General features: G+C 40.1%; 1 protein-coding gene across 12 annotated transcripts in view; it reads right to left on the minus strand.

Moving 5' to 3' along the window:
- Positions 1-16596, minus strand: part of DICER1 (dicer 1, ribonuclease III) — a 105094-nt gene that overhangs the window by 26515 nt on the left and 61983 nt on the right. For 11 of the 12 annotated variants that reach the window (XM_032772060.2, XM_032772056.2, XM_075065662.1 and 8 more), the window contains 7 exons: positions 16374-16528; positions 15506-15638; positions 14949-15024; positions 8067-8206; positions 4659-4838; positions 2940-3153; positions 2371-2524 (listed from right to left, as the gene is read on the minus strand). In XM_032772060.2, the coding sequence (XP_032627951.1) occupies positions 2371-2524; positions 2940-3153; positions 4659-4838; positions 8067-8206; positions 14949-15024; positions 15506-15638; positions 16374-16528 (1052 nt within the window). Of the gene's footprint in view, positions 1-2370; positions 2525-2939; positions 3154-4658; positions 4839-8066; positions 8207-14948; positions 15025-15505; positions 15639-16373; positions 16529-16596 lie in introns of those variants that run through there. The other variant, XM_075065663.1, reaches the window with a different exon arrangement.

The raw sequence follows: 16596 nt of genomic DNA on the forward strand, positions 1-16596 counted from the left end.
GCAAAACGGGCTCCATGGTTGCCATGCTATGGCCTTTGCCAGGGCAATCCAGGGAAAAAGGGCGCAAAATGATTGTCTGCTGTTGCTTTCACGGAGGAAGGAATGAGTGACGACATTTACCCAGAATCACCCGCGACACTGTTTCTGCACCATCATGCATTGGGATCTTAATCCAGAATTCCAATGGGCGGGGGAGACTACGGGAACTAGGGGATAGCCAGGGGATAGCTACCCACAGTGCAACGCTCCAGAAATCGACGCTAGCCTCGGTACATGGACGCACATCACCGAATTATTGTGCTTTGTGTGGCCGCGTGCACTCGACTTTATACGATCTGTTTTACAAAACCGGTTTATGTAAAATCGGAATAATCCTGTAGTGTAGATGTACCCTTATATACACTAGAGTAGAAAAAAATTAATTACCCTATACAATTATTTTCTGTGAAGAGACAGGAACCCAGAACACCTAATTTTAATAAAATTAAGTATAAATTTTAAAAGGGCTATGTATAATGAAATAAATATATACTTTAGACTGTCTGCTTCAATCTGAGTACTTATTTTACAAATGATAAATATTTTTGTTAACCAATATAGAAATTTAGTCCCAACATTTTTAATTTGTCAGAAGCTCTTAAATATGTTTAAACTTTTCTATAAAAAAGTTGGTCCTATCACACAATTTTAGAATGATTAAATAAAAAGAATTTTTTTGTTATTTCAACAAGCTGTTATTTCAAATAAATAAAAAAAATCCCTAAGACAAACCAAAAACAACACAAGCTAAATGCAAAATTAAAAAATCCCTTGAAGAAAGATGGGAGGATGTTTGTCCCATAGGGTAGGTGAATGTTCCACAGAAGCCAGAATGATACAAACTTATATCAATACTACACTTGGCATCTCAGCCTGGTTCTCAACCCATTTACAATCTCTTCCTTCTTACAAAAGAAGAAAAAGTTTCAAATATCCATTTTCTAGCACTGGAATACTCCAGAGGTTTAGTACTGCCCTTTAAAGCAAGTATAAACGAGATGTTCACATGCCATTTTGCACAAATTGTGATAGCTAGCAAGATATATTCTTAACTATGAGATTTGCATATTTATTTTTTGGCATTTTGGTCTTAGTTTCTGATGTGTCTGTCATTTTCAATTCCTATCTAAATATTTACATATCTGAGTAGACTTCTCTAAATGAAGTAAAATCTCTAATAATGTATTTAATCTTTTCAACCTTATTCCAAAGTCGCAACCAAGACTCTTACTTTCCATGACCATTTGATTTTTTATTTTTTTCAAAATTCTAGAAAACAGTGGATGCTTAACTTAAAGCAGCCTTCAGGAAACTCATTTATCTTATCAGCCTTGAATACTTATTATGTGTACTCTAATGTTCTGGGCACTGTACAAACACATAGTTATAACAAGGGTAACTGTGTTTATGTAGATTGAATACATGCACTCTTTGCAGGTTTTAAGAGGTTCTCTCTTTTAAGATACAAACAAACGAGACAGAATATTCAATTATGTCAGTAGTCCATCCTGTCCACCCCACCTTGCCTAGCCATTACCAGCTGGCAATAAATAATTCTCACTAGGAGTGTAATTCAAGTCTCCCCATCCTGAACTCTTATGTCTCCCATTGTTACTACCACCAATGCAGTTCCACTGGGGGGTAGCAACAGAGGGGTGCTAATGAAGACCATCCACTGTGCTTTAACCACAATGGGGCAAATCCCCAGCTGGGATCAAATGTCATCGTTTCACTGAAGTCAATGCAACTATGATATTTATGCCAGTTTAGGACCTCCCCCATGCCATTAAGCCATTCTTAGATGACGCGTGGTTAAAACACTGGTGGCCCACTAGTAGCTTGTCTCCGCCATCATTCCCATCACTGATACTGCTGATGGAGCTGCACTGATAGGGTCATTCTTCACTGTCTTTGGGACTGCTCTGGCAAGACTTCAGCATCAAGGAGATGTAACTAGAGACAGGATCACCACCAGTCTCCCCAATTTAAAATAGTTCCAGTAAACTAGCTGCTGGCAGAGTCACAGCTTTTGGCAGAATAGTGTGAAAGTTAGATGGTGACTTGCACTGTTCTTTATGGGGATGTAACAGATTGTGTGTGACCATACATTAAAATCCCAGTATTATATTTCTGTATGAATCATGCCACAAACTTGTCATCAAAATGACTCTATTATTAAATAATGTAATCTGTCATCAGGTTTACTGTGTATGCTAAGTACAGGCTATTGCTTTGCTCCAATACATAAGTTACATCACTTATATGGCAAATATTTATACAGATACATTTTCTACTCACTAAATGTCATAGATGATACAATCCAATCCTCACCTTGGAATGATAACTGCATCCTGATAATCTTCTAATTTGAAAATAAATGGAGTTTCTTTTGTGTACTTTGTACTGGGAATGCCTGTACGTGCTTCAGATTTTTCAATATCTTCCATGAACTTAAAGTCAATGTCCAAAGTGCTGGAGTCATCAACTTAAAAAGAAGAGACATATTTCATTTATTCTGTTGGGTTTCCCAAACTGGAAGCTGCATTATTTTTAACTTGCAAAGATTATTTGCTTTCAGTATACTCTTTGCCTCCCCTCTTCCCTAAAATCTTGAGGGAAACCTTGCACTTATAACAGCACACCTAGATAGTTTTAGATTCTTCCTGGTTCACCTGAAAACATACTGTTAAAAGATGATTTGAGCTAATTTCAAGCACACTTAGAATTTCAAAGAAGTGGGGAAAGGTAACAGAAACCAACCTGCATACTAATATATTTCTGCTGTTACTATATTAAATGATATATGAAATATGATAACTCTGAAGGCTGACAAAATCCTAAAGTAACTAGTTTGTTATAAAGTAAACTAAAGGGAATGTTTAAAGAAACTCAATCCTTACCAACATTAAGAGGTAGAACACAATAGGCTGAATCAGCTTCTGTAGGTCTGAACTCTAGTGCAGGTTTCTCAAGCCGAAGAATATGAGAGAAAATGTACTGGTGAAGTCTTGTGATCAGCTCAAGCATTTGTAAAGACAACATAAAACCAGACTTCTTTAGCTCAATAGATATAGTAACCTCTCCAGAACGTGTGTACACAGGAAAGTGAGGAATCTAAGTACATAACGAGAAAACAAAAGATAACAAAAAGTATATACTGAAAGATGTCTTAGAAAATACCACACATACTTCTTCCAGAATAGGACTGTCCCTACAGCAGTGATTAATGTTTTTGTCAGGATTTAGGTGTTAATGAATATTAATTTACACATACAGAAATGCCAGTGGAAGCCATCATTTTGACACAGTTTCACTGTTCAGAAAAGTTTAAGTTCTCTCTGACCTAGAAAATGACCCTTTTTTAGAGAGCAGGGACTACTTGATAAAGTTTCCTTTTTAAACTTTGGCTTCTCTCTAGAGTTTTTCTTAATTGCCCTGCATTTTCTTACCAACAACAAGGGCATGCTATCCTCACGTCTTCACTGAGGATTTCATTCTCTCCTGTGAAGAGAGACTAGGTGAAGGATATTTTCTTTTGGATTTGATCCTTAACTGTTTCTTTCAGGATTGATCAGAATCTGAATAAAAAACAATGCAATCATCCCTTTCCTTGTGTTACGAAGAACTAGCATGAAGGATTTTACTTGTTTCTCAACTTGTCAGCCAATTTTATAGGAGGCAGGTGTGGAGAATGATTGCTAGAAACGGGCTCGGTGGTGATGCTGTGCATGAGCAGATTCACTAGTGCTTGCTCTTTGTGTAATTGGAATTACATAGTTTCCTAGAGGCTGACTGATAAGATTCTGTGCCCAGAAGGGCATAGAAATATAAATGAGTGGCCCAAAGGGTCTGAACAGCATTGGGGGAGGAGTGTGCTGAGAAAGAAGATGTGTAATGGGGCTTCTGTCCCTATAAAACACAAAATCTATGGGATGATTTATGGGGAGGGAGAGGTTATTACCTTTACCAATAGTCAGATGCAGACTTCTGGGAGTGAGGGAGCTGATGAATGTGGGACAGGCATCCCAGGAATGCTAGGTGGACGCTACAGTGAGGGAGCAGCAGAGCTCTAAAAGCGTCCATTACCCCTGCACTGTGATGCCACAGAGTCCTGCTATTATAGAGGTGCTGAAGGAGCTGCAGAGTGCTGGTGATACTGCTGAGTGTAGGACCAAGGTTGGTACGGTGCGGACAAGCCCTCTGAACAGGTAACAGAATATGATTTGTTCTGAGCACAACATAAGCACAGAACCCCTATCAATGGATGATTGGGAAAAAACACAGAAAGAGGTATATTTTCTCAGCCTGTGCTTAGCCTTATTTCCCATGTTCAGCTCAGATGAGGCTAGTCAGAAATGTCCTACCTTAGGAGAAGAATTTGGCACTCTCAATCAGAGCATATAAAATTACAATGAGAAATGTTTGATAGGAAGAAGTTAAACTATGGAAATAACTATATACAATACTCTATGATAACTGGAGATCCAGTTTTCAAGATTGCTCCAGGAAGGCAGAATTGACATGTGCGCTCTGGTCTCTGGCCTGCCTCAGTGCTTTGAGTCATGAATAGTAGTAGGATTGTCAGGCACAGATGGGTAAGAGAAAGTCAGATTAATTACCTGAGGTATAGGTTTGGCTGTCAGTATTCCAAAGCATCGTGTTGTATCCTCAGGAGGATACAGCTTTCGCCTCCTAAAGTTGAGCTCGTCAGGCAAAGGGGTAGTTAACACCATTCCTATTACATACAGATAACAGGGATGATCAGGTTTGGGGTAACTATCTCTCAAACATTCTGGAATCTACAATCAAAGAGAGAAAAATACATTAATATGACTATTTCAGCAAATTTCACTTGAATTCTCATTCCTAGAACAAATATTTCATAAGATCTGTTGAGACTGGTATGAAACAAAATTATAATACTTTATTAAAACCTTTGGAGATATGTTTCTAAAAGGCAGAATAAGAAAATTCACCCAAACTAACCTGAATTCCCACCCCCACTTTTTTTTTTTATTTTTTTTAACAAGACCCATTATAACTGGTCTTCAGCCTACTTGCAGGTTTGGGTCAAAACCAGACTTCAGTCATTAGTCAGTAGGAGAATGCCTCATGCCCTGAAATTCCTGCTAGCTGAGACAAGTATTACTTTCCTAAATTAACAATTATGTTCTATATTGAAAAACAAAAGTCTCCCCTACTGCAGAGCACCAGAATAATCTTCTCTATGAATAAAATGAAAGCTTTGAATGCCATTTTCCATGTCTATCCATCTCTGGATGAGCCCTTTGTGTCCATGCTCTATGGACCTTATTTCTCAAATAAAGGTTGCTTTTATATAAAGGTAGGATAAGTCTTCCCATTCTTTATTCTGCTGAGATTCAAAGACCCATTGCACTAGGATTTTCTCAGTAGTATGCCTCCAAAATGAGAAGCAAGTTCACGCTTTACTTATGTACGCCAAAAAATGAGGCAAACTATATCTACGCCCCATCTTTCCTTGGCTGTGGCACTGGCCACAGAATTCCACCTAAAATGACACTGGCTGAAGTTTGGATGACCAATCTGTGGATTTCAGTGAACACAGTCACCATAAATGCATATGTGACTGCCTTCCAGCTCTCCTTGTAGAAACGATATAACTTCTTTGCTCCTGTGCTCATCATTAGTCTTAAGAAATGGGATTTGATATACGAGTAAGGTTTACTGTTTTGTAGGAGTGAAAAATGATCCATCTGGATTAATAAAAACAACTAAGTGTTTTAGATACCCTCCTGGCTTTTACATAAAAAATGCTGAGTGCTTCTTGTAGATCTGAAGTGTGCTAAAGCTTCTTTTCCAGATGTAAAGAGTTGGGACAAAAACACACGAAAAACTCTGGATTTCTATGAAAAAAATAAAACAAAACAGAGTTTTCTTTTTGCCAGTTTGAAAAATCATCTCAGAATGACAGGTATTTTACTGAGCCTTTGAAGCATAATCCATATTGCAAAAAGTCACCTTGTTGAGGTAATAGATATTGGGAAGGACACTCTGATGGAAAGGAAATATGACAATACCTCTTCCAGTGGTTCAAACTGATGAGTTCTTAGTGCTGTAAAAAATAGGTTTTCCCTATTTACCCTGGATTGTTCAATCGACTGCTTCTGAAGAGGTCCTCTCTTTTGTTGTACCTCTGGGGCTGAAAATTTCATGTTATCTATATTCCTTTCTATAATATCTGACTAGGGCCAAGTTTTCCCTAGACTTTTCCGATGTCTGTGACTACCTTATTCATTGGTTTCCAAAAAGCTTCCCACTGGAGTGTTTGGGAATTGCCAGAAGCTGATTTACCTGGACAAATATTCTCTACAATTGATGCTACATATGCCTACATGATACTGTATTGTATCCCACTGCTCTGGGTGAGAGCAACAGAATATCCTAGATGTGACTGAAGGCTGCTGATAAAGAATTTTTCCAGAAAGATGACACAAAACTTCTCTTGCAAAGTACACAGAGGTTGTGGATGTCCACAGTCACCTTGCAACTTGTTCTGATTAAGGAGTCCACTCTCCCATCCATGATGTCTTTTTGGCAGAAAAATCTCCCTCAGCTGGGATCACCAAGTCCTTGATGGAGAGGAGTGAGATACGTGTGTGCACCAAGTCTATTTCTGGGACAGACACCAGGTTGGATCTGGACTGGTGCATATGGTAGAACCTTTGGGTTGCCTTTCCAGTCTCTTGCCTCTGTTTTTAATTGAGGTTGCCATGGGCCTCCTGAGCAGCTACAAAATACACTGGTTGAAAGGATATATCCTGTACTACTAATTATCAATCCTCTGGAAGGAATTTCAGGGAATGGGGCCGCCTTCTGTTACCAGTGACTGACGGGGCTGGTTCTACATCCATGGAAGCAAGCTGAAGACCCATCATAATGAACCTTTGGAACTTTCCATGATGAAGAATAATGAATGCAGCTTATAACAAACCTGTCAAAGTGACAGATCAACTCTGCATTAGTTGTCCTATTATATATTATGTTAAACAAATCTAAAAGACGAATACTCCTGTAAAGTGATAAACATGTTTATGAAATAGTGTGACTTATACCAACACTATGCCATAATAAATCTCTATTTGAAACAAATAATCTCTACCAATTTACGGTTCAAACCAAAAGAATTTGATGTTCCATGTTCAATGGTAGAACTTTAAATCAAAAGTAAATATCTGAAATTAATAAAAAGCAGCAAGTTCTGCCTCTGGAAAATGTCCACAAGTCAAAATACCCCACAACACTACAACAGTCTGAGTCATATGACTTCATTTCACAGACTTTAGAAATAGAAATTCTTTACTTTCTGAACTTTGACATATTGAACTGGATGCTGAAGTTTTACAAACTTCTTCTGACACTTGTTAGTTTCTTTGGGACAAGTTTTCCACTCAATTACATTAGTGAAACTTCACTGACTTCAATAGAATTGCACTGGTACAACAGAATTTGGTCCATGATTTTCAAGACTCCAGCAGGGATAGAGAGCTATCTTTGTGATGTACAGAAGAAAAACTGTCTGAATATGACAACTAGACAATTTTTTTTCAAAATAAGAAAAGAAACTTCATCCAAAACGTCACAATTTCTTTTTGTTTCTTTCAAACAGCTTTGAAAGCTATAATATACATAGTAATTATACATGCGATAAAATGCAACTAGCTAATTTTTTTTAAACAAAAAATTGCTAGCTAGCATGCAAAATACTTTTCATTTCTCTGAACAGATTTACCTTGACAGCTAGTACCTACCCTCTTTTCTCTGATAGAGAGAGACAGACATGCAGCTAGAAGTCAGTAGTACACATTTTTTAATGTAAAGACCATCCTGCTAAAAAGTTTGAAACACACATTAAAATAAAACCTTCATTTGAAGAACACTTCTTTGTCAGACAAGTTAGAGACTTAAACTTAGAAAGTCTGTCTTATTTCTAGTCTATAACAGAATCTATTAAATCTTAGATGTGGACAGCAATGAATGATACTAACAGCTTTAGGGTAGCATTGCCTTCGTTTTGTAGACCCTGGTCTTCCTGGAACACTGGTTTCTTCTTCATCATGTAAATCAAGTTCCTCCTCATACTTAACCGTTTCTTTTCCAACCGGCATCAAGTGATCATCCAGTTCACCTAATTTTATTAATGAGTTACAGGTGAATAGTAGTATGAATAATCACATTCCAATTTTTCAAATATTATGGATTTAGCTGTGTTCATTCAATGAAATAACTAGCATCTTACAGGTTAGATGGAATTGAGGGTATGTCTACACTGCAATAAAAAATTTGCAGTTGGCCCATGCTGGCTGACTCAGGCTCACAGGGCTTGGGCTAAGAGGCTGTTTAACTGTGGGTACGTTTACACTATGAGATTATTCTGATTTTACATAAACCGGTTTTATAAAACAGATCGTATAAAGTCGAGTGCACGCGGCCACACTAAGCACATTAATTCGGCAGTGTGCGTCCATGGTCCGAGGCTAGCATCGATTTCCGGAGCGTTGCACTGTGGGTAGCTATTCCGTAGCTATCCCATAGTTCCCGCAGTCTCCCTGCCCTTAGAATTCTGGGTGAGAGCCCGGCTGATGGGCAAAAATCATTGTCGCGGGTGGTTCTGGGTAAATGTCGTCATTCCTTCCTTCCTCCAGGAAAGCAACAGCAGACAATCATTTCGCGCCCTTTTTCCCTGGATTGCCCTGGCAGAACGCCATAGCTGAATGGGCTCCCAATCGGTTTGCCACTCATGCTTTTTTTTTTTTTTTTTTTTTTTTTTTTTTAACAGTCACCGTATGTGTACTTGATCCCGCGGACAGAGGTGATACTCCAGGGCTACACAGCAGCATTCGTTTGCTTTTGCATGATAGCAGAGACGGTTATCTGTCGTTCTGTACCATCTGCTGCCGGTGTAAATTGGCACTAAGATGATGGTTATCTGTCCTTCTGTACTGTCTGCTGCTATCATGAGTGCCCCTGGCTGAGATCGGCCAGGGGCACAAAAGCAAAACTGGGAATGACTCCCCGAGTCAATCTCTCCTGTTTTATAAAACCAGTTTATGTAAAATCAGAATAATCTCACAGTGTAAACGTACCCACAGTTAAACAGCCTCTTAGCGCAAGCCCTGTGAGCCTGAGTCAGCTGGCATGGGCCAGCTGCAAATTTTTTATTGCAGTGTAGACATACCCTTGATTGGACTAATTTGCACACAGTAATGTCAACTACCCAGGATTTCTTACTCCCTTTTCTTTGGATATGTACAGACTTTCTGTACTGGTTTAGAGCACCTCTAGTAATATTCTAGGATAGTGTATTTAAAAAAAAAAAACAATAGAAAAATGTACTTATGACATATTTACTAGCAGAGATACAGCTGAAGTCAGCATTAGATTTTCATTTTTTGACCATGTTCTATGGCTCAGAGAAAATCTGCTTTGCCCTCTTTAGAAATGGAGATTACTTTTAACTGGAAGTTCTTCGAGATGTGTGGTCCCTGACTGTATTCCACATGTGGATACACATGCACATCATGAGCCCGAGACCAGAAAAATCTTGCAAATAGTGTCTACTGGTCCATGCCTGCACCCTGGTTTCCCTTGTGCTCTACACTGGGGATATAAGTGGAAGTGCAGACTAAGCACACAAATGGGAGGACTATAAGGCCTAATTTTTTTTCTAAGCCATTTAAGAATCAAAAATAGAGGAAGTTAAAACTAAAACTGCCTAGTGAACCATCAGTTCCCAGAAAGTTCATTTCATTTTCCCCGGGTATTTAAAATTCCAATAAACATAGATAACTATTAAAAAACGCCTCTCCAGTTCTTTCTCTACCACAAATCCAGTTGTAATTCAAAGCCGGGAGGAAGGAGGGGATAGAGTAGAATACAGATAGGAACGCGTCTTGTAAAACATCCAGTTACAGGTTAAGTAATTTCCATTTCTTTTTTGTGTGCTGGTCCCTATGTGTATTCCACACGATTGCTGACAAACAGTATTCAAAGAGGAGGAGGCTGCGAGGATGCAGGCAATATATATGCTTGCCAGACTGCAGCTCCAAAGGCTATGTCAGCAGAAGAATCCTGGGCCAATATATAATGTTTTGCGAAAGCATTACTGGAACTCCAGGTTGCCACCCTGAATGTCCAGTAGAGAGTCTTCTCTGAGAGAAGCTACTTAGGGTTTCTGTGCTCTAGTGGAATAGATGCGCTTGTTAAAAAAAAAGAAAAAAAAAATCCATGCAAGGTATGGCTGTACTGCATTTAGACACCCATGGCTGGCCTGTGCCAGTTGACTAAGGCTCACAGGGCAGTTTAATTGTGGAATAGACATTTGGGCTCTGGCTACCTCTCACCTTGAAGGGTTCTACAGCTCAGGCTCTAGCCTGAGCCTAGAAGCCTACGCCACAATTAAACAGCTCCTTATCTTGAGGCCCATGAGCCCGAGTCAGCTAGCATAAGCCAGATGTGGGTTTTTAATTACAGTGTAGACATACCACTAGAGTCTCGGAGAAGATACAGCAGAACAAGCATGAGGTCAAGCAACAACAACAAACAGTCTAGGAGATTTCCTAAAAGGTTTCATTCTTTGGATATAGCACACCAGTACTCATCTGAGCTCAAGAGAAAGAAGTCTCCTGTCGTTTCTCGAGGCATGAGACTTTGGGAAGAATACTGGTAAGTGAATCTATTAGTTTATGTAGAATTCGGATGAAGGAGAAAGGATACTGTATCTTTGTGAAATGTAGCGTAGAGTGGGTCAGCCATAAGAGTCCCCAGCTCATTCACCCTTCTGACCAACGTAATGGCAACCAGGAAGGCGACCGTCCTTGACAGGTAAGACATTAAGCAGATGGCCAATGGTTCTATAGGTGGCCTAGTAACTGTTGAAAGTACAAGACTGATGTCCTACTGTGGCACTAGCTTCATTACTGGTGGATCCATCCTGGTCAAACCTTTTAGGAATCTGGTTCATACCAAATGAGTAAAGAGTAGCTATCAATCAAGAGGATGGCATGCACTGATGCTGCCAGATGAGGCCACAGCAAGCTAATATAGAGACTGAATGTCTTAAAATAGCAGGAATACCCGCTGACTCTGATAATACTGAATCTGTTGTGCCTAGATATAGAAATGCCTATCTGTGGCTAGGTAACATCTTCTGATGGAATCTTTTCTGCTATTATTCAGAATAGTTCAACTGCCAAACATGAATGCTTTGGGTTTGAAAACTATCCAAATACCAAGCTGTGAGATGAAGAGAATCTGGGTTGGGATGCCTGACCTTGCTGCTTTCTTGAGTTAGAAGGTCCTTCTTTATCCAGAAATGTTAGGGTTGTATAAATGGAAGGAATGCATTGCAGACCCACCAGACTGCTCTTAGTTCTAGGAGACTGATATGCATACTGGCTTTCTGAGATGTCCGTGCACAGGGATCCCCAGCTCACAAGGCATGTGAATGCGATTATTGTCATGTCGGCTATGGGAGCTAGGAAATGGACTCCAACATATACATGTCCCAAGTTTGTCCACCGGATGAGTGAATCTCTGACCATGACAGCAATTGTCACTACAGAGTTCATGGTGTGCCTGACTGATGTATATGCTGACAGGAGCCAGATAATTATCTGACTTGTAGATAATGGAGATGCCTGGTAAAAGGTATTACATAGGTATAATAGCCTATTTGGCCTAACACAGAAAGACACAACCGGACCATTCGACATCTGAGAGGAGTAATGACAAGATTGCCAACAGAGCTCTTAGGCATTATCTATTTGTTCGAAGCTAGTCATTTAAGTACAGGAAGGTGGTGTAGCTGTTTCATCTCATCTGTGCTCCCACCATTGAGGAAACTTGTAAGTACCCTGGGTGCTGTTGCCAGATTGTGCAGGAGTTCCCTGTACTCACACTGTTCCTGACCTACCAGAAATATGAGGAACCTTCTGCGGGATAGGTGGATGTTCACATGAAAGCAAACATCTTGTATGTGGACAGCTGTGAACATGTGTCTTTTTTCAGGGAAGGAGTTACTGATGCCAATGTAACCAGTGGCAGAATTTTAATGTGTAAATAAAGGTATTAGCTGATGTAGGTCAAGAATCCCTCCAGCCTCCCTTTCTATTAGGAAATACGCTGAGGTGGCACTCACTCTATAGTTTAGCTGGTGGCTGAGGTTGGGTAGCTATCACTGATATGGAGAAGACTGTGTAACTTGATTTCTGTAACTTGTTGCTTGTTGCACAGTTTTGTAGGGTCATTGGTGAAAAAAAGGCTAAGGAAAAAGGCGTTGGCTTATATGATCATTTATGATGTTTCCTCTTCAGGCCCAGAGAATTAATGCCTCGCGAACAGTGGGTTGACCTGCAGTTTTTTAACAAGTGCAAAGACTTGTCTGTCTTCTCGTTAAAGAGCTTAGTTTCATTACAAGGCAACTCCTTGGTGGTGTTCTGAATCTCTCTTGGGAACCCTGAAGAGTGGAGCCATGACTCCTGGCACATTACTATTGTGGTTGCCATAGTTCTTGATGTGGTATCAGCTGCTTCCACTGCAGCTTACAGAGAGGTTTTGCCACAAGTCTACCTTCCTCAAAAAGGGTCTGGAATTGAGTCCTCTCCTCCTGGAGGAGTTTTATCTTTGAACTCCAGTAACATTGCATAGTTCATAAAAGGACCTGGTAGTTAGAAATTCTCAACTGAAGGCTGATGGATGTGAATACCTTCCTTCTCTGAAGGTCAAGGTGTTGAGCTCCCTTGTAAGTATGGGTAGTTCCTGGGAGTCGCTGCCTGGATCTTTCCATGGCTGCTTGCACTACTAGGGAGTTAAGGGTAGAGCTGGTGAACAAGAATTCTTCCTCTTAGGAGTAGGGGTACAAGTTGTCAGTGTACATCATACCACTTTAGCTGGCCTCCATAATTGCCTTATTCACAGGGGTGCTACCCAATTGGATCCAGTCAGCTGCCAGATGTTCAAGAGTTTGTGCTGCATATCTTGAACTTCCTCTAACGGAATCTGAAGGTCTGCTGCCAATGTCTGCAACAGTGCTTGGTATTGCCTAGGTTTACTGGGTGAGAGCAAAGACCGGGCAACTACTTCATCAGGTGGGGAAGATGATATGCCTATTGGCACTGCTAGTACCAGAGGATCCAGTTCATCATCTTCCTCTTCCACATATTCCTGCAGAACTGGCTGCTGTTATCCAGTAGGAGAAGGATGGTGAGACTCTCTGGTTGAGTGCATGGATTCGGTATGTCATGCATAAGGGTCCTATGGATGCCGACAGGGCCAGTATGAAGGGTTGAAGGCTGCCTGGGATGAATCTCAGGACAGTGGGTACCCAGTGCTCTCTTGGAGGGTAACCCTGTTTGCGCAGAGGACAGGTCCAAGACCCAGTGGAAGAAAACTCTGGCTTACGGATGGAATAGGGGGAATGACTCCTCCTCCTTGAAGTGGTGTCCTCTTCTGGGGTCAATATGGGCCTCAGAAGGACGAGGCCAAAAAATAGAAGAAATTGCAAGTCCAGGAGGATGAAGATTTCCTCTGGTGTAGTGTATGTCTCAGTCCATTCTGGAGTACAAACAGTCCTGGTTGTCAGTTCTGTTGGATCCGGTGCCGTGACAGACAGTTTGTTGATGGGTGCTTTCAGGACCGGGTTGGTACAGAGCTGGGGAGAGAGGATCCCATCTGGTGCTCATCAGTACTGGCAGCTGATGGAACTTCGACTCTTTAAGGCTGTGGTCAGCATCAATGTTGGTACCGGTATCATGGAAGCTTTTACAGGGCTGTGGCAATGGGTTGTGGTGCAGGAGGGTGAGGACTCTGGCTGGGTGGGGGCTCTGGGGTGGGGCTAGGCATGAGGGGTTTGGGGTGTGTGTAGGGGGTGAGGGCTCGGGGGGGGGGGATGAGGGGTTTCAGGCTGCCCCACTACGCAGCCAAGAGGGAACTTAGGTGGTCATAACTGCCCAAGAAAGAGCAAGAGCAGGATGGAGAGTTTTTGAATCCTGAAATTCTGGCATAGTCCTACTCCCAAAAGGGGAAACAGAGAGGGTTCCCTACCACATAAGGAACTAAACTACACTACCAATACAAAAACTATAAAACCACTTAAAGCATATACAATTATGTTTACAAGATGAAGACAAACGATGTGAGAATAGCTCCAGACATTGGACGATTCCAACTGCGGTGGTACAAAGGAACTGGAGGAGTCAGTCCACACCTCCCCTTATATCCCTGGTGCACAGCCCAAAGGGAACTTGGGCTTGGAGGCAGATCAATGGACATTACTTGCAAGATCTTTCTGGATTCAGGTGTATGGTGCAAATGCATACTTACACATGGAACACACACAGGGACCAGCATTTGAAGAAATTAGAGTTCTCATAAATATTTTGTAGTTAACTAGAGACGCTGCCATTTAAAGCATTGAATTTTGGATTGTACATAACAAAAGCTTTATAATGAACTTTTAGAAAATAATATTCTATGGTTATCTCATGGCTAAGAAATATAGCCCTCAAATTACACCAGAACTCTGAAATGTGATTTGCTAGCTGACACTGAAATTTTTTCCTATATAAAAACCATATTCCATGTCAAAATTTATGTTACTGCAATTGATATTGAATTTACCATTTTAAAAACCACAGAAATTCAGTGGTGAGATTCCCTTGACAACCTTAAACTCTATACCTCTACAGGGATGCATGTTAAATTATTTCCTTATATGATCACATCACAAAACATTGCACAATGGGCGTTAAACCATGAACTCCACTACCATATTATATATGACAGAAGTCTTTACCTACAACTTTCCAAATGCCTCAATATAAAGATTTTTTTCATTAACCAAAGAGATCCTTGTTTTCAAAGACTCTTACCAATTTTGTGAAGTTTTTCACAGCAAATAAGAGCTACCACTCTCTCAGCCAGTCTTGCACAACTCATTGGAGGACCCTACAAAATATTTCACAAAATATCTTAAAATCTATCTTTAACAGTACATAGTTTACAAATATATTTAAATGGTCAGAACTTAACATAAACATTATAATAGTTTCATAAACTCAAAAGAGACATTAAAACTCATCACAAAGGAGTTACTGTTTTTTAAAACATTATTAACTCTTATTCTGCCTCTGCAAGGTGCAGAAATATATATCTGAAGCACATCCCACAACTCAAATAAACCAACGTGTATGAAGATGAGGCTGCAGGAAAAGCAGCAAAAGTGTTTCGGATGTACAATGAAAGGAAGTTGCTGAGAAAACAGACTATAAACAAAAGAAGCTGATGTGGTCTGCAAGTAGTTACAGAGTGTGTTACAGCAAAACAAAGCAGCATATATACTGGCTATAAATTAATGCCAATGGAAAACTCATTCACGCATATATACATATATAATTAACTTATTTCCATCCCCATACTAAGTACTTACAACAATAGAGGCTCGAAGAGGTGAGTTGATTGGCAGGTAGAGAGTTGAATAAAATGTATTATCAGGTAGTTCTTGGGTTTTACACTTAGGAGCCAGATGAGTAAATGGATCGCTTGGTAATCTTGCGCAGTACCTAATTTGAAATAGATTTTAGAAAGCCGATCTTTCTAAATCCAAAAGCAAGATCCGATGTACAGCTTACAGGGACTCTCAAATTACTAATGCAGGAAGTATGGAAGATTTTAGTTCTGCCTATTTCTTGAATTTCCCACAATTAATATTTAGTAAAGTAAAATGATTTAACGGCATCATCCAATACCCTTTTTAAAATAAAACAGCAGATCATAAACTATCAGAAATGTGAGCGAGGGGGTTTTATGTGGTCTCTCTCAACTATAGCACTTCTTTAAATTTGGCCTTATCAAAAGGAACTACATCTCTACCCATTTGATGACTGAATGCTGGACTTCATTAAATGTGCTGGTGGTCTCTATTTTACTAAGGTTTTTATACAGCCCATATCATCATAGTAACTCAGTACATCCAGCAATGCATTAAGCAATGGGAGTACACATCAGTCATGTTATATTCACATTCCTAGTAGAAAGGGAATCCACATCACTAATCCAACCATCAGAACTGGTATCCTTGTCGGCAGTCTCAGACAAGGACTGAATGGATCTGACAACAGGCCTGCCCTCTCTAACTTGAGGTGATCTCACTGAGAACAGAGTTGAAACATGTTGGTATTGCGTTATGGGGAAGTTTGCAGTGCCATGCCTTATGCTGCCCTGTTGTGAGGGTCAGTGGGGAACTTCAGTATCTGAAGATGTCAAAGTGTAAGGAAAAAAGTGAATTTGCCTCATACCTATTGATGTGTCCAATTGCAGTGTTAATTGTAACTCTTGGACTGCTATCATCTGGCCTCAACACATAGGGTGGAAAGATATCATCATCATCCACGATGGGTTCAGTTTCAGTTTCACTAGCATCAACGGACTTCGAGCATTTGTTTCTGAGGATCTTAACATTTTAAGAACAGAATGTGATGAGAACAGGCTATTTTTTTTTTTTACTACACTGCTAACCAA

The sequence above is a fragment of the Chelonoidis abingdonii genome, chromosome 4 (genome assembly GCF_003597395.2).
Source record: "Chelonoidis abingdonii isolate Lonesome George chromosome 4, CheloAbing_2.0, whole genome shotgun sequence".
NCBI classification, from domain to species: domain Eukaryota; kingdom Metazoa; phylum Chordata; order Testudines; family Testudinidae; genus Chelonoidis; species Chelonoidis abingdonii.